Source organism: Argopecten irradians, chromosome 9 (assembly GCF_041381155.1).
Source record: "Argopecten irradians isolate NY chromosome 9, Ai_NY, whole genome shotgun sequence".
In the NCBI taxonomy this organism is placed as follows: Eukaryota; Metazoa; Mollusca; class Bivalvia; order Pectinida; family Pectinidae; genus Argopecten; species Argopecten irradians.
The window spans coordinates 34,101,988-34,128,035 of NC_091142.1; the positions used below are offsets into that span (position 1 = coordinate 34,101,988).

Sequence of the window (26,048 nt, forward strand, 5' to 3'; positions counted from 1 at the left end):
TGTTTGTGTTTTTGTTTTCTTATACCGTCTATGCATATTAGAGAGTTAGCTCCCTTATGGGTAGGTACATGTATCTATTGTTAAGTCATTATTTTAATTTGTGAGCGCAATTCACATCATTTTCTACAAAATGTTTAATGTTATATTTACATTTTCACTGCAGTCCCACTATGTAACCATGCCAAGTGTAGTTGGCAGTCATATAGACTATGAACTTCAATCGCTTAATATGATGTCCTTTACAAAAATTGTGAATTATTTGACCCTGGGGTCTCGCGTTTCCCCCTGGGGAGGGGGTCTTTAGTTTATATAGGAAAAACACATTTCTGAGCATCTTTTGCTCAATTTTTATAGGAAATGAGTCAAACTTGGTTAGAATTATTGTCCAATCTGATTAAAATACAGATCCTTATAACCACTCCGTTATATAAAGGATCTGACAATATCCCATAGGAGGTCACGTCCAGATGACCTTTGAATGAATGAAGAGTTTTACGTGCCGTGACGCTAAATATAACGTTTCGGGGCACGAGCAGATGACCTTTATACCACGTCGTCTTCATATAGGATACATTTTCCACACATGTCACACCCATTGAAAACGATATTTCGTCCCAGTATGAATAAACAATTAGCTTTATTGTGCTCTTTGGGCGAGATGACTACGTAAACCGAAATAATTCGGACAGTTTTTTCAAACTATTTCGTCCCTGAAATTCACTGTCAAAATTTTTGCAAGTAGCAATTTGATTGGCCATTTCCAAAGGTCACCTGGACATGACCCCTAATGGGATTTTCTCAGATCCTCTTATCAAATGTAGTGATAATAAGGATCTGTATTTTAATCAGATTGAATTATTGTCCTGAGATATAGCATTTTAACATCCATATCGGTCCTCACTGACGGTGAACACCCCCAACCCCCCTCCCTGGGGGACCAGAGGGGCGAGACCAAAATGACTAAAATTTCAAAACATGTTCCGAGTTCACAGGTTTGATGAAAGCAAATTAATACTCTTCAAAGATTAAAAAAGTCATTTATAAAATCACTGACCATCTTCAAGTGCCAGTATATAGTGTTTATATGTCTTTGTTTCATTCTGTATCCAAAGTCAGGTGACCGTTAATGCCCATTGGCCTCTTGTTCACCATTACCTTTAGAAAGTCCGAAAAAATGCTTCTCAAATTGCGTACAATAGGTACACATGTAGGTTGACATTGCCAAACAGATTGTGAAAAGGTAAAATAAGAGTGAAAATCCATCTTTTATATTGATATTCGTTGGTTATCATTTGTATATACTTTCTCCTTGTCAATCTGAAAAAAGTACAGATCTAGAAGAGCAGGGAGCTACACAAAACTTTTTGAGGATGATCCTTGCTCTGACATTTCTGCCTCCACAATAAATTCGTGCATCGTTTAAGACTATGACTGCCTTGGTCAGATGCCCAATATAACCATCCCTTGAGGAACTTTGTCCACTGGATGCGAACTTGATTACTTTACACTTCACCCTCTACCAACTTGTGAGCAGGAAAGAAGCAATGAGACAGTCAATTACTAGTGGACCTGGACCGTCAGCAGAGCACTGTCACTGTCATTGAACAGACGCTTGTGGAGCAGGGGCATGTAACTAGAATTATACCTGCTGCCCCTATTGCATGATCGTAAAAGGCGACTAAATTTAGGATCTTATGATCTTTTTTCTTCTTCCTAACTGACTTTATCTTTCCTAATGCCTCCCTTGCCAGGCACCGCCACACTTTTGGCCTTGAGTTGAGCTTTCGCCCCTCTGAGGAAGGCTCTGGGTTCTGTCCCCTGGCCGAGACACACCAAAGTCTTTAAAAGTGGTAGTTTCTGCTCCTGCTTAGCGCTCAGCATACAGGGAGTGGGACGACTGGTTCGCCCGTTGTCAGTATAATGTGACCGGGTGGGGTGTGTTGCGTGGTGTCTTCGGCAGCATGCTTCAGTTGTATAGCACTATAAAAAGGGCAACAGTTCCACTATACAAGAAGACACAACATGTATATACCTCAGTCTCCCAAAACACGCACCTCACACAACATACACGCAACACAACGCATACATGGGAGGCCGTCCTTACATGGCCATAGCTGGTAATAGGACGTTAATTAATCAATCAAACAAGCAAAAACTCATTCGAACCTAATGAAATAACTGATGGATGGTTATTGGGCAATAGTGGTTACGGTTTGTTTGTTTGTTTGTTTGATTAGTTAACGTCCTATTAACAGCCAGGGTCATGTAAGGACGGCCTCCCATGTATGCAGTGTGATGCGTGTATGTTATGCGAGGTGCGTGTTTTGGGAGACTGCGGTATATTCATGTAGTGTCCTCTTGTATAGTGGAACTTTTGCCCTTTTTATAGTGCTATATCACTGAAGCATGCCGCCGAAGACACCAAGCAACACACCCCACCCGGTCACATTATACTGACAACGGACGAACCAGTCGTCCCACTCCCTGTATGCTGAGCGCTAAGCAGGAGCAGAAACTACCACTTTTATTGACTTTGGTGTGTCTCGGCCAGAAGACAGAATCCAGAGCCTTCCTCACAGGGGCGAACGTTCAACTCAAGGCCTGCGACCATGGTTGGCTACTCCTACAGGAAGTATAATATCTACCATAAAGTGATACGTTATGTAATAGAGCTTGCGCTTGGTTTATAAAAAAATGAGAAATTTCGCTGTATCTATAGACCTCTTCATTTGGCACCAAAAAGAGAGCAGTAAATGTAGTGTTTGCAACAGCAATATTACACAATATTTGTGAGGAAAAGAACTCCATTTGCCCGAAAGCGATGACGATGAGGATAGTGATGGAAACGCCAACGCCTTATACCACCCCGACGATACTGCAAATGGAATCAATGTAAGAAAAGAAATCATCAACAGGGTGTTTTCTTGACTAGAATTTTTAATTCAGAAAATATTTCAACATTGGCTGATTCAATAAAAGTGAACTCAAAATCTTCAATGATATTGTGACAATATTAAAGTCCTTTATAGACCCCTGCGTAATGAAAAAATAAATTGAAAGTTTGAAGTTTTAATTTGTTGTTACTCTAATAAGCATCAATGGCAAATGTAAGGTTGCTTATCATGGCTTATAATAAAATGTTGAAGGTCTAACAAAAATATTTACCGGTTTAACTAAAGTGTTTTTTATTTCTTTGAAAAGAATTAAAACTGAAATCAAATGTTTCAATGAAACTTGAGCAAATAATTCCTTAATTTGCTTGCAAAAGAAGAAGTTGGAAAATTAACATCACTAGAAATGTTATTATCTATGAAAATGTCTTGTACCTACTTAGATTATATTGCCTGAATATGCTTAAAAAGAAAATGATTTAAAAAATTGATGTTCTTGTTCCTCAAATTCTTTTCTCTTCAAAAAAGTAGACTGTGACACTTGAATAAGGCCAGTACCAAGAGCATATACAGAGTTCACTGATGCTGATGATAAGGGCGTTGATGAACAAGATACCATATATTTTGAAGTCAGAATCTTCTTCCAAGAAATTATCCTTTTTGTTGTAATGAACTCTTTTTATTTTAAAGACATTCGTAATATCATTGAAGATTACAGCCGTATTTGTATGGACTTCTTTCACGCTTTCTCAAAAGTCTGCAAAATAAAGCATGATTTACCTTAGTGATCTTTCAAGGATATTATCGCTTCTAATTTTCTTTACGGTTTCTAATACATATTTTGAATCCTAAGGTTATTTAAATATACTTTTTAAAAACAAGTACGGATCACGGAAAGTGTAAACATTCAAAACTTTGAAAACAGCAGACAATGGTGTCAATACCAGTTTATAGCTATAAGTATTGTGTAAACTTTAGAAAAAACTTACACAGCACAGTCTTACATATTTTCTTATTTAATTTTATTAATTCAGTTATTTATCTGTTACTTATTATCCTTATCATAGCAAAGCAAATGTCGGTTGTGTTCCCTCCTCGTTTTCTACTTCTGTTCCATAGCTGTAGAGTACTCCGAAGCCGAAGTGAAGTTACATGACTGTTGGATATCAACACTGTATGGTATTAAGTATTCTTTGAGCTTTGCAATTTTTAGGAAACTTTCTTCACATCTAAGACGAAATTTCTCTATTTCAAGCATTTTTTTTTCGACAGCAAATCTCTCTGTTTCCACATTAAACCTGCTTTTCTCAACCACATACAAATTATAATTGGTGTAATTTAATGATGTCACTAATGATGTTTTTACCGACATTGATCTCTTTTTGCTTTGATACGTTGACGATGGATTAGGACGGCGTTGGTGTTGTTGGAGATACAGACATGGAAGCTGATATATCTCGATCTTAATTAGAAGCTGTAATTTCATCCCTTATATTGACACTGTCATAGTTTGTGGACTTTGTATCAATGGTATTTCTGATAGCTCTTTCCCATATTTGTTCGACCCTTGGATTGTCATCGTGCGTAGAGACAACTCCCTCGTCAATAGTTGTAAACCCGGATGCTGACGATGACTGACCTATTAGGCTATAATTCAATTTTGCTTGTTACGAGCATTTTCATTGGCTTAAAAATTTACTTTATCAGCCCATAAAGGAAAAAATGGCGTCGCCGTTTATAACGTTGCTTCTGATTGGCTGAGATGACGGCGTAATGATTTCATAGACAAAAGAGTCCCATAATGAATTTTGAATATTGAAGAGATTATCTTTAGTAAATTGAATTATAAGGATTAATTTGAATATATTTTTTATGTTATGGAGATATAACACAAAAATCTGAGTGTACTCTCATCATAAACCGCTTCGCGGTTTATTTAGAGTACACTCTGATTTTTGTGTTATATCTCCATAACATAAAAAATCTATTCAAGTTAATCCTTAAATAATGTCAAAGGGAATATATGACGCCACTGTTTACTGTTTATATCATTTCTGTCAAAAGTGATACAATTCATGGTTTAACGATTTTCTTCGGACACACATACAATATATATATACTTAACTTTGTCAGAGATTTAAATAGCATCATTGAATTATCTATACATCTTCATTTGTACAGTATATTGAACGGATCTGTAACAGCGACATTTTGGGCACTATCGCCAGCGACAACTCCTAACATTGCTATTATTTTTTCCTCTAAAATATTGAATTCCTTTATTTTTTCACCACCCCCGGTTTCTGATCTTTCACGTTTTATTTTGGCTTCTTTTCCTTTTACAACACTTGCCCAGTCTTGCCTTCTTTTCCTTGTGTCATCCACAGTGCGACATGATATGCTTACGGCGTTTACCTTTTTTTGTAATGTTTACCCACTCCCTTGTTTTCTTCTTTTCATTTGATATGGTATCCGAAAACTTTCTTAATATAACCTCTCGCTTGTCGGCGACACCTTCAACAAGAGCCGTAAGCAGGTTTCCGCGTTCGTTTAGCCACATGTCAATTTTACTCATTAATAAGCTTGACACGAGCTTCGAAAAGTTACTAATAAAAACCGCAGAGAAGACAATCCGCAAATATTTCGTCTGCCAGCTTTCCGAGTGTTTACTTGACGTGCACCAATCTAAAGATGTGAACTGTGTACTAATCGGTAAATATAGTATAATTTTGAAGATACATGCATGAAGAAAATTTCAAGAATCACAATGGTCGCTTAACAATCATATGGAATACACATGGATTGACGGGGACCCAAAACGAATAACTTCGCATTGATCAGTAAGACCTAGTAACTGAATGACCATCATGCTCTGTGTATATGTTTTTGCAGGATAGAACTTAATTCCCACAGTATATTAATGCTGAAGGAAGTTAGTGGTGTTTGAATGCAAACATTCGAGTTTTGAGCTTTGAAAGATACGAATCGTAGCATATAGAAATCTGCGCGTGGGACTTGTTTTTTTGGTTTGTTTTGGAAATTGGTGTGCATGCTATTTTCTCCTTCCTTTTCCCTTTCTCGCTATTTTCTCTTACTTTGATATCTGCTTTATCGTTTGAGACTATCTGCATATCTGTATATTGACAATGAAGCTCAAAATGACAGGTTTGTTTGTTTGATTATTTTAACGTCCTATTAACAGCCAGGTTCATGAATGGACGGCCTCCTATGTATGCAGTGTGTAGCGTGTGTGGAGTGCGAGTTTTGGGAGTCTGCGGTATGTTCGTGTTGTGTCTTCTTGTATAGTGGAACTGTTGCCCTTTTTAAAGTGCTATATCACTGAAGCATGCCGCCGAAGACACCAAGCAACACACCCCACCCGGTCACATTATACTGACAACGGGCGAACCAGTCGTCCCACTCCATGTATGCTGAGCGCCAAGCAGGAGCAAGGTTTCCGGGTACACACTGTGTAATATACTATGGAAATGTTAAAATTTAGAAAATGGATATTCATGAATACACATGTATAACTTCATGCACTAGTGTATTCATGAATATCCATTTTCTAAATTTGTACATTAAGCCAATTTTCTCAATTTATATATTATGTTACATAATGTTATAATTTAGAAAATGTGACCGGGTGGGTTGTGTTGCTCGGTGTCTTCGGCGGCATGCTTCAGTGATATAGCACTATAAAAAGAGCAACAGTTCCACTATACAAGAAGACACAACATGAATATACCGCAGTCTCCTAAAACACACACCTCGCACAATATACACGCAACACATCGCATACATGGGAGGCCGTCCTTACATGACCATAGCTGTTAATAGGACGTTAATTAATCAAACAAACAAAAATTTATGATATATTATACCAATTAATAACTAAATTGTTATAATTTATAACATTGACACGTATGTAACATAATATGAAAATGTTAATGTTTAGAAATTGACTTTATGTACAAATTTAGAAAATGGATATTCATGAATACACTAGTACATGAACTTACATTTCCATATTATGTTACAAAATCCAGATTTCAGACCTCAATTTTTGACTTATTTGGACATGTTCAAAGGTAATTATATAACTAATATTTAGTTTTCTAGGGTCTCAGTAGGACTCTGTGTGCATAAAATGGAGCAAACGCATAATTACGCATTAATACGGCCACCCAAGGGATATGTACTCATTTCACTTCACTAACAATGATTTGTGGCAGTACTGCCTGCCGAAAATTATTTTCATCTTTTATCTTTACTTTTCAAATTGAAACCTATGCATTGAAAGCACTGTAATTCTTAATATCTTGTTATATTTAATTTTGGTGATGAATAACATATTTGAAGCTCATCTCGATTCGTAACTGTATGGAAAATACGGCACATACAATTAAGCATTAATGTGTGAAATGATACACTTCATTTTTACATTTTATAGTAATTAAAAACTTTTATTTTTACTCTATAATATTGAAAAATAACAAATATCTAAGTGCGAAAAACAAGTAAGCGCACGGCCCGCCATTTCCATGCCTGATTTAGGCGGAGCAACTATAAATTCGCAAAAACTTTCCATAAGTTTAATACCGAAACTTTCTCAAGTTTCAGCCAAATCGCACCGGTAGAACTTGAGAAGAAGTTCAAAATGTGTTTTCAAGATGGCGGCTGTGGCGGCCATCTTGGATTTCGGATCGACCCGAAAAATAACAATACTTGGTCGGGACCATGTTAGGATCATTTCAGGCAAGTTTCAGCCAAATCGCACCGGTAGAACTTGAGAAGAAGTTCAAAATGTGTTTTCAAGATGGCGGCTGTGGCGGCCATCTTGGATTTGGGATCGACCCGAAAAATAAGATTACTTTGTCGGGACCATGTCAGGATCATATCAGGCAAGTTTCAGCCAAATCACACCTGTAGAACTGGAGAAGAAGTTCAAAATGTGAAAAGTTTACGCACGGCGGACGACGACGGACGAAATATGAAGACAATAGGTCATCCTGACCCTTCGGGTCAGATGACCTAAAAAGGGCAACAGTTCCACTATACAAGAAGACATAACATGAATATACGCAGTCTCCCAAAACACGCAACTCGCACAACATACACGCAACACACCGCATGCATGGGAGGCCGTCCTTACATGACCCTGGCTGTTAATAGGACGTTAAAATAATCAAACAAACAAAGGGTAGCATACGTTGTTATTCTGAGAAAAAATAAGAGTCTTATCAATCATACAAAAATGGACATGTAACTGCTATATTTTTCTGCAAACATCTCATAAGAAAATCATGGCTTTAATCTATCGTGTACATGGTCAAAAAGGCAAAATTCTCATAAAACCAACAGCTTTTAATTTTTTGAGTAACATTAGTTCAAAAACGAGCACACGGACATACGTTTTTTTCCCATATCCATCTATGGAATGAACTCCTATTTCCAAAACAAATATATGAAAAAGTTTAATACAAGAAAATCTTCTCATAGGTATGCATCCTTAACATAAAACTGTATAGGTAGAAAACATGTATAAGCGTGCACATGCATTTGTAAATGTATATGTAGATATACTTAATATTTTGTCAATACGAATACACAGACACAATCAACGATACGAAAATTCCCGACAGCCGTTTTTAAATAGTCGAAAGAGATATTGATCCTATTTTGTATGTTCTGGGCTTTAATTGTAACTGAACAATGTTTAGAGAGAGTATATAGAAAGTGTTCTCGGCGTGTGTATGCAACCGTAACGTGTTGGCAACAATTTCAATACACACAGCCTAGTAAATGTTATTAAATATATAGTAAATATATAGTATTTATACCATTTCTTCATTGGTAATAACATATCAGAAGTGTGCAGGACCTATATACATTTGTAATATATTTATATAAGCGTTTAAATGTACATGTTGATATACATGTAGCTAAAGTGTCAATATTGTTGGGGAGCGGTTATTATCGTAAGAAGAACATCTCGGTAGATGTACTTTTAGTTCTCTTTGAAATGGATCTCATTTATTATTCATAATGTTAAATAATAACTGCATTATATTTTCACACGAATTAACTAGAGCATGACAGGTTTCATTGGATAATATACGTATGATATGTATACGAATAAGATACGGAAGTCACCGGGACCCTGTGACGTATACGTGTTTTGGAAATTTCACTTTTGTTATGGATGGAAATAGGCGAAATGAAAATAGAGATATTTTACCAGACTGTTTAGCACAGTTATGATTGTTCGACATGGTTTATTGTTAGCCTATGGCCTGATGTATTATATTGGCTATTTGTAGGGACAAACATGTTTTTATTGAATTTACAGCGATGGCAATCCTTGTTTGGAAGAAGAGTCATTCGGAACACCTCGCCCATATACTATATCTACGAAAGTAGTTTCATAAACAAATGACGATGTCATCTGAATGGGTATGTATTGATATTATTTGTTTATACTATAGCTATATACGTTAAACCATGCGAAAAGGATTCCATCCGAAAAAAAAACAAACTCAACAGCTAAGTTTTTAACCGTACAAAAGAAAAACAGTGAAAAAATAGTCCAAAAAATATACCATATTAAGGTTCCACTATAGTCCAATTGGCCATACAACCCTACTTCCAAACAATTTAACTTTTACTATCATAAAGAGTGCTATTATGGTTTATTCATTTCCATTTCTAGTAAAATAATGAAAAGGGTATTCTGTTAATGTAGTATTGAATTATATAGAACTAATGTAGCCTATGCATTGCCCTATTGAAATAACTCTATATGAATAATCACGTGTATAATTTTAAAGAAATGTGGCATATTCCTTATAGATTTTTCAATTCTAAATATGCTCGATATAGGATACAGACTATCCATAGCACATGCTCCGGATAGCGAGTTTAAGATTTTCTCTTCTCTTTAAACGAAATCTTAAGTTTTACTGTCTGGCTATATCTTTTTATGGGCGTCGCCATATTGGATTCAGTAGCAGCAGCAGTTCACAAAAAGTAAAATGATTTTATGAAAGATCGAAGGCCTTGATATCAGTAAATCGGGTTTTTGCGGGTTCCACAAATATCATATTGTCAAATTAACGTTCAATTGTAAATACTCTCGAGCCTATAAACAACAATTACGACAGAAATCCACGGCTTCATTCCAATTTCCCTCTCAGCTTCTTGCAGGAAGTACCGATACTCATCCGCACAAAATGAAAATATTTTAATTTACCGATTAGACGTCTGTTTAAAATGTTGTTGGTTTAACAATTCCCGACTTCATATTTTTAACATAATATTTTTTAAATCCGATCGGTAATTATTTGTTTTTTTTTTTATTATGAATAAGGTCTCTTCTGCGTGACAGGACTTCCGGTTGGTGATACGGTCCATTCAACAAACCACGAATAGATGAATTCTGAAGAAACAAAAGGTATTTGTGGTAAGTAAGCGTGGCAATCTTTGCTCATTTCATATTTGTTCAATGCTTTTACTACAAAATATCGATCGGACTTTAAAGGTAAGTACAAACATTAATGTTGCAGTCTTGTTTACGTGCTAACTGTCAGTAGACTGTATAAACATCCGGTGACAACATTTTATTATTTCTTCTTTTTTACTTTATTAAAATTTGGTTTGCATTATTGGGTTGGTTATGTTTGGAATTAAGATGCACGGTAGTGTTAAATAAGTGTTTACAAAAGCGTACAAGAAAGTTATGTCATGTCAGTAAAACTACGGAAACTCATACACACGTCGTCAGTGCTAGACTATATAGAGAGGGATAGAAAACAGCATTTCGACATGGGAACAAAGAGAAAAAACACCAAAAAAAGGTTTGGATTATCATCCGGCATAAATTCTGTGAAACGTCAAACTTTGAGACCTGGAAGACCCAAATACAAATTTTGTTTAGCCCCCACAATTGCCAAAGTTTCTTTGCAAGATGCACCTCAAACATTTGGTTGTATTCACATGAGAATTTTGAGAAAAAAAAACTTTTCCAACAAAGGTATGTTCACAACACGGAGGCATTTGGTTAGCCATCAAAAAGTGAAGCCCATCTACAGTGTGCGTAATGTTTCTGACACAAGTACCATCAAATTGTGCATAAAAAGAGTGAACAATGTTGTTGGCAATGGTTTTCGTGTAATAAACTTAGAATGTGTTCAGAAATATGTATCGACGATAACTATGCATGCATGTTTATGTGATGAAGCCGTAAAACTCTCGGTGAAAGGTGAAGCCCCCATAAAACTTGTATCAGAGGAGCGTACGTTAGGATTAGCGTCAATTTACATGTCTCAGTGTCAAGGCTGCAAAAAAATGTTCAAATTTGAGACAAGTCCAAAGCTGCCTAACTCCAAACGGTACGACATCAATGTGAGAGCCGTGTGGGGAAGCATGGTAACAGGTAATGGTCCAGCCCATTTGAACGAATTCCTCGCCACCCTTGATTCGCCTGGTATGACCCAAACCTCCTTTTCCGCCATTGAACAGGAAATAGGCCAGTGGTGGAAAGATGCCCTAGAAACGGAACTATTGATGGCAGGTGCTGAGGAACGAGAGATCGCGATCAGTAAAGGCAATTATCATGGAGAGGTACCATGCATAACAGTCATAACGGACGGAGGATGGTCGAAGAGAACACACAAACACACATATAATGCTCTGGGTGGGGTAGCTATAATTATTGGCCAGGAAACAAAGAAACCTGTTACACATAGGAGTACGTAACAAGTACTGTTACATTTGCAATATGTCACAACAAAAACAGGAGGTACCTAGACCACATAAGTGTTTTAAGAACTGGGAAGATAGCAGCCAGTCCATGGAGGCGGACATAATCGTTGAAGGTTTCAATCAGGCAGAAACAAAGCATGGCCTGCGGTACACCAAAGTCATCGGTGATGGGGACTCTTCTACATTTGCAAAGATTAGGGAAGAAGTGCCGATATGGGGCAAAGATGTTGTTAAACTAGAGTGTTGCAATCATGCCTGCAAATGTGTCCGATCTAAGTTAGAAAAGTTGGTAGTGGATAATCCCTCTTATAAAGGTAGACACCATCTAACCAAAGCAGCCAGAATCCGGATTGTAAGTGCCATTCGTTGTGCCATTCGAATGCGAAGCAGGGAAGCTGAAGAGAATGGAAACAGACATCTGGCATCTCAGAAGCTATCCAGGGATATTCGTCAATCTGTGCATCATGTCTTTGGAAACCATACCAACTGTTCAGATTTCTGTAAAGCCAAATCAACGTCTCCTACGTTACCACCATGTGACGATAATGCAGACTCACATTCCAACAACACCCATGTTGATGAGGTCATCACTGAGCAGGTTAACATGTGGACAGACGGCACCTCATTACAGGCTCAAGAAGAGGCAAGACAAGGCACTTATACAGTTTTTGACCAGGTAGATCAGTGCATAATTAAAGATGTCACCAACATATTAATACCTCTGGCAGAGAAGAGCAGTCGATTGATTGGATGCCTCACTACCAACCTGGCTGAAAGTTGGATGCACATTCGATCTAAATTTGACGGAGGAAAGGTCTACAACCTTTGTAATCGTGGTTCCTGGCATGGTCGTTGCTATGGTGGGGCATTAAGAATGAATCTTGGACCACAATGGTCTCCGACGGTGTGGAAATCCGCTACAGCTACAGAGCCTGGGTTCCTGTTTTCTAAACTGTACAGGCAAAGACACCAGATGCACCTAAATACCACCACACATAAAGGCAAGCAAAGACAAAAGAAAAAAAGATGGAAGAGAAAAATGGTAAGCGCAACTCAGGCAAACTCCAAGAAAGCTAGACTATCATATGGACCAGAGGCCATAGATTTCTCAGAGGATGTATCACCAAAAACACTTGATGAATTGAAAGACCAGTATTTAAAGAGAGAGATTAACATCAGTGAAAGCAAAATCTTACAAATTGAAAAATCAACCCTCCAACAATCACATTCATCCATCTGGCATACAGAGAGACGAAAGAGAATCACAGCATCTACTTTTGGCCCTATTATACGCAGAAATCCATCGATACCTGTCTTATGTTTAGTCCGCAAACATCTCTACAGTAAATTCAGAGGAAATAGATACACCACACATGGTCTCTTGCAAGAAGAAAATAGCCTGAAAGAATACCAACTGAAAAAGACTGAGCATAATATCAATATGGAAATCCAATCGAGTGGCCTTGTCATTGACAGATGCAACAAATTTTTAGGTGCCAGTCCGGATGGAATAGTTGTTGTTCGAAATGGGGAAGTTGGCCTGGTTGAAGTGAAGAATGTTCTGTACAATAAACCACTTAATTTGTATCAAGCAGCTGAAACTCAGAAAAACTTTTGTTTGGAATTGAAGGAGGGCAAATTAACACTGCGAGAAAACCATGACTATTTCTATCAATGCCATGGATTGATGAACATTTGTGATAAGCCCTGGATTGATCTTGTAGTGCGCACAAGCCAGCCATACCAAATGTACATTCAACGCATTTTTAGAAATATTCAGTTGTGGGAAAACAAAATGTTGCCAAAGCTTGAAAGCTTTTACTACAAAGCTCTACTTCCAGAGTTAACTTCACCACGAGAAGGGAAAAGTCCAGGAATCAGAGAGCCGGGAATTTGGGTAAGACATGTATAGAATATGAAGAATTGATAGGCTTATTAATATTAAATATGACATAATTAATATTTTATATTATATAGTTAGCTTATTCAGGAAAAATCATTGAAAGGGTGTGATACATGATTCTGTGGTAAGTATCTAAGTTTTGAATGGTAAAAGTACAGAATTAAATTTTAACACTGACACTTTTTGTCTTTTCAGTATAATGAATCGGCCAAGAAAAATGTGACCCGAAGAAGCAGACGAACACATTCCAAGACAACCGCAGCCAAAAGTAATGTTCCAACGCCCACATCCCATACATCAACTTTGCCAAGGTAAATTGAAATTGTGTACATAATACAATAATATTTATTGAACATGCCATTTTAGATGGTGTAGGAAAATCAGAGTACTCAGCAATTTATGTAGGATTTTTTAAGGCGAGTCCATCACACTAAATTTCAAATTTTGATGGGTCCCAGTACAAAGAAATATGGAAGGTTCTCAAAATTTTGGTGAGTCCCACAGGAAAATGACGAGTCCAGGACTCATCTAGGCGACTCCCTTAAATCACTGAACTGTACCCAAAAAAACTATTAACCTGCCCCACATATTAACCAGGCGGCCCCTATAACTTATAGTTTGAAATTATTAAGATATAACAGATTAAACCATTTCACATATGAGTGATACCAATATTACTGTTATTTCAAAATATATTATTGAATTTAATGTCTGAAATATTACAGTGAAAATCATGAAGTGACCAAAGCACCTCCTTGCAATGAAGCTATAGCTGGCAGTTCAGCATCTACCTCACAAAGGTATCATCAAGTGAAAGTTTTGTTTTAAAAAATGAAACAAGAGGAATTAAGAATAATAATTTATTATTTATTTCTCGTTACAAGAACATGTATTTCAGCAAAATTTCTATTACAAACAATTCAACAGTATGTATTATAATTATAATTGAAGTAACAATAATCATTAGCTCATTAAAACTAAAAAAACATGTGTTTGAATATTTTGCCTAATTTGTGTTTTCTAGGTTATCAAGAGCCCGCACATCAAAGGTGAAGTTTGTGGGAAGAACCATAAAACAGCAATGGGTTATCGATGAAAATAAAAACCAACGCGAATGGTATAAGGGGACAGTTTTGAGTGTTGTGTCCGGTGTTGATGGTGCTGCTGATGCAGTATATGAGGTTCAGTACGAGGGAGAAGAGGACCCATACGAAGTGGATCACCTGCTAGAAGATTACAGGTCTTCAGCATTAGTGTTCATGGATATTTAAAAGTGAGTAGAGAGTTATTCTATGTGCTTGTAGATTGCAACATAAATCTTCATTCAATCATGCATTCCAATTTTATGATATTCCAAAATACGTATAAATTAAGCATAAAAATGAAAACATCACATTTTAAAGTGCTTAAAAAGAGTTTTAATTGTGGCTTTAGGTAAAAATTACAAGCTCACACAAATGCACTAATTAATATATTTCTGTTTCTATGTTATACATTTGCCACCACACAGCTTCCATACTTTCATAGAAAAAGTAGTTCTGTCCTCATGGCTTCCATGTTTTTCAAGTGTGACCTTATGTTTTGTAAATAAGATTATGTATTGTAGCACTGATATTTTTAGGAAAGCAACCCCCCATCACCTTATTAATGTCTTTAAGATGAATATTATCTATTCTTTGCAGACGTTTGTACTTTGCTGACTTCATATGATTTCTAAGAAGTTGACCTGGTTTAAAGGTAAATGTTTTAAGATTGGTTGAAGGAATTGTTATATTACTCTGTTATTAATCTTCCATATACAAATACGAACATTTTGGTATATTGGTTGTCTTATTTATTGCGACAGCTCTGACAAAAAACTTTGATTTTGGATGGCCCTTGGTTAACTATAGCGGAACCTTAAGAAAAATGATAAATAATTTTACTAAATATGTTTCTTGTAAAATAACATTGTATACAAAGTACGGAGTCATGTCAGATTCCTTGAATATGGTGGTTTAATATAGCTGATTAATTATACATCCATTGAGTTCTGCTGGCCCAAAATGCCATGGCAATGCGTCCGTCTGTCGATCTGTCCATCAGTCGTCAACATGTTTTTAAAAATCGCTACTTGTGATAAAGATATGCATGGATTTTAATTAACTATGACCATTAATATTCTTTGAATAGACGGGAACAGAACGTGGATAAATACTGACCCTGACCCCCTAGAGCAGAAGGTTCGGAGGTCAATAGGTTCTACATGGACTGTACTAGATTTTACCCAGATAAATCCATAGAAGAAGGAAACAAAGTTTATATTAAACTTGGTTCTGACCCTCCTCATTGAAGAGAAAAGGGTGGGAACCATTCAGAAAATAGGTACGGTTTCTTTAAATCGCTACTAGTCATTAAGTTTGTACGAATTGTCACGTCACAACAATTGGCCAGAAACAATATTGACGATGAATAGAAACATAAGTCTGTATACATTCTGGCTCTGGCTTGCCACCTATAACAGAAATGGTGGGACCCAATGGTTTGTTTGTTTAATTAATTAACACCCTATTAACAGCTAGGATCATGTAACGACGGCCTCCCATGTATGCGGTGTGCTGCGTGTATGTAGTGTGTGGTTTTGGGAGACTGCGGTATGTTCGTGTTGTGTCTTCTTATATAGTGGAACTCTGGACCCAATGGGGGAAATTAATAGAGGTATTTCCTTTAAATCATTACCAGTCATAAAAACATCTGCTTAAAATACAGATCCTTATGATCACTCCGGTTAATAGAGGCACTGAAAACATCCCATAACATTTAAGAGGCCATATATTCACATGATGTCAAATAGGCTAAAACCTGTAAACATTCCCGGGTGTGCTGGAATGAAGGATGTCCTTACTTATAAGGTCACAGAGGTCCAATATGTTAAATGTCTCAGATATTGGGCTTGTAGAATGTTTGTTAACTTGAATGATCTCGACATACGATGTCTACTGAAGGGTTTATAGCGCAGTGTTACCCAAAGAAAATGTGAACAATTATATCAAAGCTCTTTATTCCCGCCGTTATATGATTTGACCTTGTTGTATTGTGTCATTAGTCAGATGACCGTTAATGCCCACGAGCCAATTAAAATTGTTTAACTAATACCGCTGCGTCTGGCCTCCGTCCGTAAACAATGACTCTACTACTTCAACTTCATACTAACTGGTCGGAATTGGAAAGCAAAATTGGAATAGTAACATTCTTATGGCGTACGAGGACGGAAAATCATCAGGCTTACCCCCGGTTGGTTGAGGGACGGGCCCAAAAGGTCAATTTGAGCATATTGTCAACATGCAAATGACGTTATGTGTTGTATTAGACAGGCAAAATTGTCATTTTTAGCTCACCTGGCCCGAAGGGCCGGTGAGCTTATGTCATGGCGCGGCGTCCGTCGTCCGTCGTCCGTCGTCCGTCCGTCCGTCGTCCGTCCGTCCGTCCGTCTGTCCGTCAACATTTCCTTTAAATCGCTACTAGTCATAGAGTTCTGCATGGGTTGTAACCAAATTTGGCCACAAACATCCTTGGGGGAGGGGGAACAGAACTTGTATAAATTTTGGCTCTGACACCCCGGGGGCAGGAGGGGCGGGGCCCAATAGGGGAAATATAGGTAAATCCTTTAAATCGCTACTTGTCATAGAGTTCTACATGGATTGTAACCAAATTTGGCCACAAACATCCTTGGGGGAAGGGGAACAGAACTTGTATAAATTTTGGCTCTGACACCCCGGGGGCAGGAGGGGCGGGGCCCAATAGGGGAAATATAGGTAAATCCTTTAAATCGCTACTTGTTATAGAGTTCTGAATGGAATGTAACAAAATTTGGCCACAAACATCTTTGGGGGAAGGGGAACAGAACTTGTATAAATTTTGGCTCTGATCCCCCGGGGGCAGGAGGGGCGGGGCCCAATAGGGGAAATAGAGATAAATCCTTTAAATCGCTACTAGTCATAGAGTTCTACATGGATTGTAACTAAATTTTGCCACAAACATCCTTGGGAGAAGGTAACAGAACTTGTATAAATTTTGGCTCTCTCTGACCCCCCGGGGGCAGGAGGGGCGGGGCCCAATAGGGGAAATAGAGGTAAATCCTTTAAATCGCTACTAGTCATAGAGTTCTACATAGATTGTAACTAAATTTTGCCACAAACATCCTTATGGGAAGGGGAACAGAACTTGTATAAATATTTGCTCTGACCCCCCCGGGGGCAGGAGGGACGGGGCCCAATAGGGGAAATATAGGTAAATCCTTTAAATCGCTACTTGTCATAGAGTTCTGAATGGAATGTAACAAAATTTGGCCACAAACATCCTTGGGGGAAGGGGAACAGAACTTGTATAAATTTTGGCTCTGACCCCCCAGGGGCAGGAGGGGCGGGGCCCAATAGGGGAAATAGAGGTAAATCCTTTAAATCGCTACTAGTCATAGAGTTCTACATGGATTGTAACTAACTTTTGCCACAAACATCCTTGGGGGAAGGGGAACAGAACTTGTATAAATTTTGGCTCTGACCCCCCCGGGGGCAGGAGGGGCGGGGCCCAATAGGGGAAATAGAGGTAAATCCTTTAAATCGTTACTTGTCATAGAGTTCTACATGGATTGTAACCAAATTTGGCCACAAACATACTTGGGGGAAGGGGAACAGAACTTGTATAAATTTTGGCTCTGGCCCCCCGGGGGCTGGAGGGGTGGGGCCCAATAGGGGAAATAGAGGTAAATCCTTCAATTCGCTACTAGTCATAGAGTTCTGCATGGAATGTAACCAAATTTGGCCAGAAATATCCTTGGGAGAATAAGAACTGAGTTTGTATAAATTTTGGCTCTGGTCCCCGGGGCAGGAGGGGCGGGGCCCAATAGGGGAATTATAGGTAAATTCTATAAATTGCTACTTAATTGTCCTAGAGTTTTGTATGGATTGTAACTAAATTTGGCCACAAACATCCTTGGGGGTAGGAGAACAGAACTTGTATAAATTTTGGCTCTGACCCTCAGGGGGCAGGAGGGGCGGGGCCCAATAGGGGAAATAGAGGTAAATTCTATCAATCGCTACTTGTCCTAGAGTTCTGCATGGATTGTAACCAAATTTGGCCACAAACATCCTTGGGGGAAGAGGAACAGAACTTGTTATAAATTTTGGCTCTGATCCCCTGGGGGTAGGAGAGGTGGGGCCCAATAGGGGAAATAGAGGTAAATCCTTTAAATCGCTACTTCTCATAGAGTTCTGCATGGATTGTAACCAAATTTGGCCAGAAACATCCTTTGTGGAAGGGGAACAGAACTTGTATAAATTTTGGCTCTGACCCCCAGGGGGCAGGAGGGGTGGGGCCCAATAGTGGATTTAGAGGTTAATATTAAAATTCCTTCAGAAAAGAAACAATGAACCTGTATTCAGAAAATTATTTGGCATTACAAACCAGGTGAGCGATACAGGCCCTCTGGGCCTCTTGTTGCTCAATTTTCATAGGAAATGAGTCAAACTTGGTTAGAATTATTAGCCTGAGATAGCATTTTAATATCACATCCACATTGGTCAATAGGCCAACCCAATGCGGGGCAGAGGGGCGGGGGGATAAGAAAGTGGGTAAAATTAGGCTAAATACATCAAACATAATCATCTAATATTCAGGATATGAGTTGACAACACAAATACTAATAATTATTGGATGGAATGGTCTTCCAGGCTGTTTTTTACAAAAATTTGTGAAATATATGGACACTTGGTCTCACGTTACCACCTGGCGGAGGGGTGTCAAGCTTTACTTTAGTTTATATACGGAATAAATCCATTAAATGAGCATGTTGTATTATTTTTTCTTGCTAATTTTTTCTATTGGAAATTGAAGTCAAAACTGTGTTTGAATTTATTTGCATCGTGATTAGCATTTTTAATATCACATCACATCCACATTGGTCATGGCCAAACCCCTGGCGGCAGAGGGGCGGGGGCTAAGAAAAGGGTCAAATTAGGCTAAAACTTCAAAAATCTTCTAAAATTCTGGAAATAGTAGAAACAAAAACAAATAATTATAGATGGAAAGGTCTTCAGGTGTTTTATATAAAATTGTGAATTATATGAGACCTTGGGGGTCTCACGTTACCCCCCTGGGAGGGGGTCAAGTTTACTTTAGTTTATATAGGAAAAACATATTTGTGAACATTATTTGCCCAATTTTCAAAGGAAATTAGTCAAACTTGATTAGAATTATTAGCCTAAGATATAGCATCTTAACATCCATATCCGTCCTCGATGACCCCTTAGGGGACCAGAGGGGCAGGGACCAAACAGGGTCAAAATGATTAAAATTTCAAAAAATACCTCTAAGTTCACAGGTTTGATGGAAGCAAATACTCTTTATAGTCTAAAATTACAATTTTATAAATCCAATGAACAACATCAAGGCCCAGCATAAAGTGTTTAAATGTCTTTAATTTGTTTCATTATTGTTTTCATCTATATAATCATTTCTCTGGTGACCGTTAAGGCCCAAGGGCCTCTTGTTATGAAACTCCTTCACTTAAAGTCCCCATAAAAATTATCGCATTCTCTGAAAATGGTCCCAATGCTATTCTGAAGGCTGCAGCAACAATTGCTGCGCATGAACATATCTAACTGGTTATATCACCCTTATATAGTTTTACTACTTAAATTACATGTTTGATAAGTAAACTGATTTTAAAGTTTTTTTTAACATAGATTATATTTGTTATGTAATTAATTTTTAATACCATAGATTTAATCAAAACGTTTTTTATGTACAATGTGATAGCCACCCCCCCCCCCCCCCTTATTCGGTATAGTATGCCATCTTTTGAGCGACCGGCTGTCCGACAGTCTGGCACCAACTTTTTAGCTCACCTGGTCCAAAGGATACCGCAGCGTCCGGCGTCCGGCCGGCGTCCGGCGTCGGCGTCCGTCAACAATCGACTTCTTCTCCATAACCGCTTGTCGGATTTCAATAAAATTTGACTGGTAGCATCCTTATGGGCTACTAACTGAAAATTGTACAAATGATGGGGCTGACCCCCCGGGGGCCTGAGGGGCGGGGTCAAATGGGGTCAATTTGGCTATTTCCATATAAACAACTTCTTCTCAGAAACTAAACATGAGATAGCACTCATAATGCAATTGTAGTATTGTTATAGAGTGGGGATTCAAAATTGTACAAATGATGGGGCTGACCCCCGGGGGGCTGAGGGGTGTGGTCAAAAGGGGTCAATTTGGCTATTTCCATATAAACGACTTCTTCTCTGAAACCAAGCATGGGATAGCACTCATAATGCAATTGAAGTATCGTTACAGGGTGGGGATTCAAAATTGTACAAATAATGGGGCTGACCCCCCGGGGGCCTGAGGGGCGGGGTCAAAAGGGGCCAATTTGGCTATTTCCATATAAACGACTTCTTCTCTGAAACTAAGTATGGTATAGCACCCATAATGCAATGGTAGCATCCTTATAGGGTGGGGATTCAAAATTGTGCAAATGATAGGGCTGACCCCCGGGGGCCTGAGGGGCGGGGTCAAAAGAGGTCAATTTGGTTATTTCCATATAAATGACTTCTTCTCTGCAAGTAAGCATGGTATAGCACCCATAATGCAATGGTAGCATCCTTGTAGGCTGGGGATTCCAAATTGAGCAAATGATAGGGCTGACCCCTGGGGGCCTGAGGGGCGGGGTCAAAAGTGGTCAATTTCCATATAAATGACTTTTTCTATGCAACTTAGCATGGGATTGCGCTCATAATGCAATGGTTATATCCTTATAGGGTTTGGAATTAAAATTTTGCAAATGATGGGGCTGACCCCCCCGGGAGCCTGAAGGGTGGGGTCAAAAGGGGTCAATTTAGCTATTTCCATATAAACGACTTCTTCTCTGCAACTAAGAATGGAAGAGCACTTATAATGCAATGGTAGCATCCTTATAGGGTTGGGATTTGAAATTGTACAAATGATAGGGCTGACCCCCGGAGCCTTAAACGGCAATAGATGCGAGGTCAAAAAGGTCAATTAGGCTACTATTTTCATATAAATTACTTTGTCTCTGAACCTTTGTATTGGATAGCATATTTGTATGGTATCAATAGCATCATTGTATGGTTGTGATTCAAAATTAAACTTTGGGAGTCAATTTTACTTATTTTTCTAATTGTCAGATTCTTGTGATAATTACTAACAAAAAAACAGGTGAGCGATACAGGCCCTCTGGGCCTCTTGTTGTCTGTTAGAATTCCTATTTGTTTAAACCCCCTAGGGACCTGTTGAGCGGGGCCAAACAGACTAGTTTAGCTATTTGTCCCGACAGGAACGTCTCTGACACGGAGCAAATATATCACTTATTAAATATCTGATTAGTAGCATCCCTATGCTATGGACGATTCAAATAGTAAGACTAGGAATATGGGATATTTACCGAATTAACCAAGTGAGCGATATAGGCCCAGTGATTAACAGTAGTAGCAGATTTACCTTATACATTCTGATGCACCAATAATTAAATTATTCTCAAAGTGATGATATTTCGTTTGACCATTCACAACAATACTCTTGTTTTTTGTTTTCGAAACAGCTGATTGATATTTACACTGAATTACGACGGAGGAAAGTCCTCTATACTGCAACGTCTCAGCATGGATGTATTGGATACTCCGACGGTTTCCAGGTATCTATCGAGATATCTTGATTGTCATCCCGGAGTGGGTTTTCAGGAGAACGTTTGTGTAAAACGTTTCATGAAGGATCTAATAGGTGAAATGTTTGCAAGCAGTATCAGTAAAATCATATTAACTGGTTCTAAGGCTGAAGGTTTAGTTTTGAAAGGCTCAGATGATGATTTAATGATAATACTACGCGATTTGATTGTAGTTCAGGAAAATGATGCTATATCAGAGAGAGATGTCGTCAATAAACCTATTCTGGCCATGGACAACACCGGCTGTTGGCCTGGGTATACCTTACTCAGGCTTCTACATATAGGGTCAGTTCCTGATAGAAAATTTTTCGATGCAATGAAAGATATCAATGGATCGAAGTATTTGTCTAGTTCGGAATTCATGAGTCAAATGGTGTCTAAAGGTTATCATCTTCATGGACCTTGCGCAGCAACTGCACTAAGGGGCAAGATGGACGTGGATTCTGCAACCTGTTTTCATTGTTCGACCTGGCCAAATGAAAGCGATTTTAATAATCGTACAAAATATTGTGTCTGGCCACCCAGACACCTGGTTAATCATATCATCAGACGAGGCTGTCATGTTGCTGCCATTGGCGACAAAGGCTCGGATATGTTTGCCATGCAGTGGAGGATTTCTTTCGCATTGGCCGAAAAAACCCTTGTCGCTTCATTTAGTCATTTGCAACTGAAAACGTATGCCTTACTAAAAATTTTCTTGAAAGAGTGCATTGAACGTGATTCATCTGTAAGGGAATTACTCAGCTCCTACTTCATGAAGACAATAGTGTTTCACGCTATAGAACATTCCCGACCATCCATGTGGGTGGATGAGAATATCATTCAGTGTTTTTGGTACTGTTTTACCTTACTCCTGGAATGTGTACAGACCGGATACCTCCCGAACTATTTCATACTTACCAACAACATGTTTCGTTCTAAAGTAACCGGTGACAACAGGATAAGACTACTCCGTGTGCTGAGTAGATATCATAATATGGGTTACACCTGTCTGTTTGAGTGTCCAACTTTTCATTCTTTACTCCCCATAATACAAGAAAGTGGTTCAATATTTCCATCATCACTAGATGGTGAGTTACAAGAATTCTATCAGGACATAGAAGTGTTAAGAAGTATACCGGAGACAAATTCGGCGAATGTAAACCATGCAAAAGCTTTTAAACTTATTGATAGCATAGTTCTGAAAGATTCTGACAACCTAATAGATATAGCATTGCTCTTTTATATCAATGTCTTTACAAACATTTCCAACAAGAGTATTGCTGACATGACTCGGAGTCATTGCCTTTGCAATAAGACTGCATACAGACGGATCAGAAGACATAAACAGGTACTTCACGTGTCGTCTGCTACTACTGTTAATCACGGACTGTTATCATTGGGCACCTATTTCTACAATGTTGGTTGTTACAACAAAGCTTCTGAAGTAGCAACACGTGTGGTGTTAGCTTGTCAGAAAAGCGGACTCTTACAGGAGTGTAGTTGGAATAACGAATACTTTTTGGAAATGTGTGGTAAAGGTTACACATTACTTGAGAAATCAAAACGTTCTTTTGTATATCCGTTTATGATTCATAAATATAATCACCAACTGTATCTGCTGGAATTATTTTACGAGGTTCAAACTAACGAACAAACTATTTATCTTCCGCCGCTACCGTACGCTCTCTTTCTCCTTGTTTTGTCCACATTTAGACTCGGTAACATTAACCAGTCCCAGACAATCCTCGATGATCTCATGGCTGTACGGGCCAATTCTACATATGGAGTGGATAACTATCCCATCGTACACAACCTGGTCGGGATATGTCATCAACTGTTGGGTAACACACGACAGGCTTTCAAAGCGTTTTTGGAGTCATACAGCCAATGTCCTAACAAAGCGGCTCTACTTAGGATTGTAGAGCTTGGCCATTCTCTAGGGGGTCATAGAGGATGCTCTGACGCCCGTACACTGGACTACTGCAATGTTCCGAGTCAGAATCAGGACAATCACGTCTCTGACGACGAGGATGGTGATGGCAAGTACTTTACAAATGACTGTCATAAAGAATTATACAATATGGATCCGGTCAATTTTGTTGAAATGTCCTGGTTTTAAACTAATTTCCATCTGAATTAAACATTGACTTTTTGCGATTTCGCGTACATTTCCCTGAAAGGTGACAATGCAAGTGTTATTTTGGACAAAATGATAAGTATGATGCTAAAATCTCGTTTCCGAGCGTGCGTTCATTCTAAACTGAAAATAAACGGTGTCCTCACCTAAATCATTTCATGTACATTGTTTTTTATGGTTGAGTGTTACGGCCCATCGACAACTAAGGTCATTTAGGGCAAAACTACAGGTCATGCTAATATTAAGTTGTGGTCTACAATTTCATTTAGATTTTAACCGTGGTTATATTAATTTGGAATGATCATCATGACATTTGTAGGAATGTTTTTATCTAAAGACTTATACGGCAAAGAAACAAGAACTTTTTACAGTGCATACATTCATACACCACTGGGCTCAGTCAGATTACTAAACAAATAGCATGCGAGTTCTACATAAATTATGATCAAATTTGATCAGATACATCCCTGCTGGAAGGGGAACTATGTTGTTATAAATCCTGGCTTTAAACTCCCCTTGTGCACGATTGACGGGGACCAATAGGGAGAAAAAGAGGTATTATCTTTAAATCACTATGGCTGCCTTCGAGTCGCAACTCTCGTGTTCGAGTAGGGTTATTTATAGTATCGTCAAACTGTCAGTTGAATACTTTACTCTCGAGACGAACGTTTCATTGGCCGTTCTTGTTTGTGAGGGTTGACTGGTTGGACGTCGTTGTTCGTTTATGAATTAAAAACGGATCTGGTGATTGTATATTGTTTCAAACGAGCTTTGACATAGCCAAGACATAATGTTAGTCAAGTATACACCTTATGGCCCCCTGAGGGTAGGGGCCCATATAGTTCTCAAGTTTGATTGGTCTTATGCCCTAGAAGGTTAGTGCAAAATTTTATTGAATTTGCTTCAGCAGATTTGAAGATGTGGAAAATGAAAATTGTTAACGGACAAACGACGGACCACGGACACAATATTGTAGCAGGCCTGGCCTCAATCCTCGTTGGTCATCATATGGTCTTCATATAGATAGTTGACAAACATCGTAAACACAGTTCAAATGGAGTTTTTATTAACATTCGTCATCATTTTCATTTTTACAAAGGTACTGCCACTCATCAACTATCGTTTCACTCTCATACTGTCAGAAGTCAGGGTGGTGGGAGACAATAATGTGCCGCTATTATTATAAATAATAATATACAAATAGTGTAGTTGAGAAAAATATATAAATTACTTTATATTAAAACTCTAACCTTCAAATATTATAAAGTTCTAAATAAGCTATTTAGAACTAGGCATATTACTATACGTTTCTACTACATTTACTAACTGATAATACGATTACTATAATACTAATAACACTTTCTATAATTTATGATAAATAAGTGATATGTTGCTAGAATTTAGCATACCTAAATTAATCAATTATCTCCCTTGGTAGAGATGCTGTTATACGGGATATGAGCTCACTAGTATAGCGTGAACACCGTGCGAGCACAGGGATTGTCTGACATGAACTTGTTTCGCGCTCCCTTTTCTACTTTTCTCACTGGATCACATGATCCCTCTCGTCCAATCAAAACTCGCCTTACATTCACTCTCACAAAAAGTTCCTCTCGTTCCATATTATAAATCTAGTGATTTATACTATTGAGAACCC

General features: G+C 38.2%; 1 protein-coding gene and 1 long non-coding RNA gene across 2 annotated transcripts; both read left to right on the forward strand.

Moving 5' to 3' along the window:
* Nucleotides 1-9,052: 9,052 nt before the first annotated feature.
* LOC138332137 (uncharacterized) lies at nucleotides 9,053-24,548 on the forward strand. Its single transcript, XM_069280119.1, has 2 exons — nucleotides 9,053-9,347; nucleotides 22,150-24,548. Exon 2 carries the CDS (start codon nucleotides 22,211-22,213, stop codon nucleotides 24,371-24,373), a length of 2,163 nt encoding a protein of 720 aa, XP_069136220.1. The 5' UTR covers nucleotides 9,053-9,347; nucleotides 22,150-22,210; the 3' UTR covers nucleotides 24,374-24,548.
* Nucleotides 10,223-15,463, forward strand: LOC138332136 (uncharacterized). Its single transcript, XR_011209782.1, has 6 exons — nucleotides 10,223-10,353; nucleotides 13,753-13,868; nucleotides 14,283-14,357; nucleotides 14,582-14,830; nucleotides 15,240-15,294; nucleotides 15,404-15,463. It is a non-coding gene; the product is annotated as an uncharacterized lncRNA (long non-coding RNA).
* Nucleotides 24,549-26,048: the final 1,500 nt, after the last annotated feature.

What these genes read in the sequence shown, in the direction of transcription:
- LOC138332137 (XM_069280119.1), top strand. Translation starts at nt 22,211, where the DNA reads ATGGATGTATTGGATACTCCGACGGTTTCCAGGTATCTATCGAGATAT.